Below are 2,115 nucleotides of genomic sequence, written 5' to 3'. Positions count from 1 at the left end.
TGAAGCGATGTAGATAAACTTATCATCATAGAAATTGTTATCATTAGGAGAGTTGTATTTCATTCAACTTGTTAGTACTTTACTATATATACAAACAGCCTTACTTCAACAAGAAGAAATATTCGGAGCTTTTACAAAGACAAGAGGCCAGGTGTTCAGGCTTTTTAAAGTTGTAGGAAAGTAGGGGTTTTGATGTGCAAAACTGCAAAAAGATTTGATTTTGATGTTTCGTAACCTACAACAACTTGACACAGAGATTAACTGGTAGAGAGCATTGTGCTCTGATTTGCTTTAAATGAGGGCCAACCTCCCCACTCCCTATTGCACTCTCTGGTAAATAACAGTAATTCCAATTAACTGTTGCAGCAGTGAGTTGACCACTCTTTCCCTGTTCCTTCCCTCCGCTCCTCTTCCCTTCCACTATCCCTCTCTCTCTCTCTCTCTCTCTCTCTCTCTCACAGAATGATATCCAGTCTTCCTAGTCCCTGACACCTACACCCAGCTTTCTTCATTCGGTTCGTTACGGGAAGAAATGGTGAACTACATTCTTTGAGATTTGAAATTCCTCCTCTCTTGTAGCAAGAACAAATCTATGGACATAAGTTACTTTTTCTTGGTTTTCAGGTTGGTATTAGTTCAATTCCTCACTGGCTTGAGATTCTACTGCGAGAGAAGTTCTTTAACGCGTGTATAGTTCACGAATTTGCAAAGAAGAATGAGAGGAACATCTTTTGCTTGGAATGTTGCATCAGCATATGCAACCATTGCGTGCCGTCTCACCGCCCTCACCGTCTCTTACAGGTCCACACTGAAACCGATTCATAGATTCACTAGCAGTAAAATAAGCCTGTTGATCGATCAGTACCAATATGTCCCATGTCGAAATTTATCACCTAGCTAGACAAATAGTTATAATTTCCATAACCTTCGCTTCAGATCATTCATCTTTTCTTTTTTTAATGTTTGTTTGGTGTTCAGATAAGAAGGTATGTTTATCATGATGTTATGAGGTTGAGTGATGCTCAACAATTGATGAATTGTTCCCTTGTTCAAGTAAGCATAAACTTGAAAGAATACCCATTAATTATCTCTTTTGATGTTGCATTGAAATTTAGTTCTTTTGGTTCTCTATAATTGTACAGCCATACACAACAAACAGCGCAAAAGTGGTATTTTTGAACCAAAGGCCAACGTCCCGCCCCTTTAGAGGCTCAGGCAAGGTTTGCGTCACATGCGACCGTTTTCTCCAAGACCCATACCTCTATTGCTCTCTCTCCTGCAAGGTCCATTTCCACCATTTTACTCGATTTTATTATCTGGGTTGTCCTTATTTTCACCAAAGTTTACCTCATGATGTTTACTACAGGTTCATCACCACTTAGTGACCTCCAACGGTACTGGAAACTATGGCTTACCAATATTACCAGAAAAACCGACAAGTGAGAGCCTTTCAGAGATTGAAGAAGATGATGACCAAACGACTCCTGCAAGTGCAAGTGGTGATGGTGGTATTAGTTCACTGCGACACAAAACGCTAGCTTGTTGTACTGTCAAAACTGAGTTCGTGAAAATGAAACGCAGCAGCTTAAACTCAGTGCCTCGGACTTCTTACCGTCCGAGATGCTTGCCGGCGGCGGAGATTGCCCTGGCTTTGAACCGGAGAAAGGGTGTGCCTCACCGTTCACCATTGAATTAAATGGGAAGGGGACATGTTTGGTATTTTGTTGCTCTTCAGACTGTTTTCAGGAATTTAACATGTTTGGTATTTGGGATCGAGTGATAATTGTCCCTGTTTGGTGCGTCGCTAATTAATTTAAATTTGCCAATATATTTATTCATTTTAATTAAAAGTGATGGTATAAACTATATTTTTATTTTATAATTATTTTATAATGTTGATATGATAGTTTTAACTAAATTTTAGATTAATCATTGTTAAAAAAAAAAAACAGTTCAAAATTTTTTTAAGACCGTCTCACATCAGCATTGTGAGATAATTATTGGATAAAAATGTAATTTCTCTAGCACTACTCTGGAAAGTTTTGTTCTTTTTATGTACTTCAAATAGTTAAAATAGTATTATATATTATATTTTTATCTCACAATAGTGACATG

The 2,115-nt window shown here is 37.9% G+C and overlaps 1 protein-coding gene across 1 annotated transcript; it reads left to right on the top strand.

Annotated features, from left to right (window-relative positions):
* Positions 1 to 250: 250 nt before the first annotated feature.
* Positions 251 to 1,696, top strand: LOC133853884 (protein RGF1 INDUCIBLE TRANSCRIPTION FACTOR 1-like). Its single transcript, XM_062289904.1, has 5 exons — positions 251 to 535; positions 625 to 801; positions 979 to 1,053; positions 1,143 to 1,283; positions 1,367 to 1,696. The coding sequence occupies exons 1-5, from the start codon at positions 533 to 535 to the stop codon at positions 1,694 to 1,696; spliced, it is 726 nt and encodes a 241-aa protein (XP_062145888.1). The 5' UTR covers positions 251 to 532.
* Positions 1,697 to 2,115: the final 419 nt, after the last annotated feature.

This window comes from Alnus glutinosa, chromosome 13, assembly GCF_958979055.1.
Source record: "Alnus glutinosa chromosome 13, dhAlnGlut1.1, whole genome shotgun sequence".
NCBI lineage: Eukaryota > Viridiplantae > Streptophyta > Magnoliopsida > Fagales > Betulaceae > Alnus > Alnus glutinosa.
Note: the sequence above shows the minus strand (reverse complement) of the source record. Positions and strands in the feature narration are given on the sequence as shown.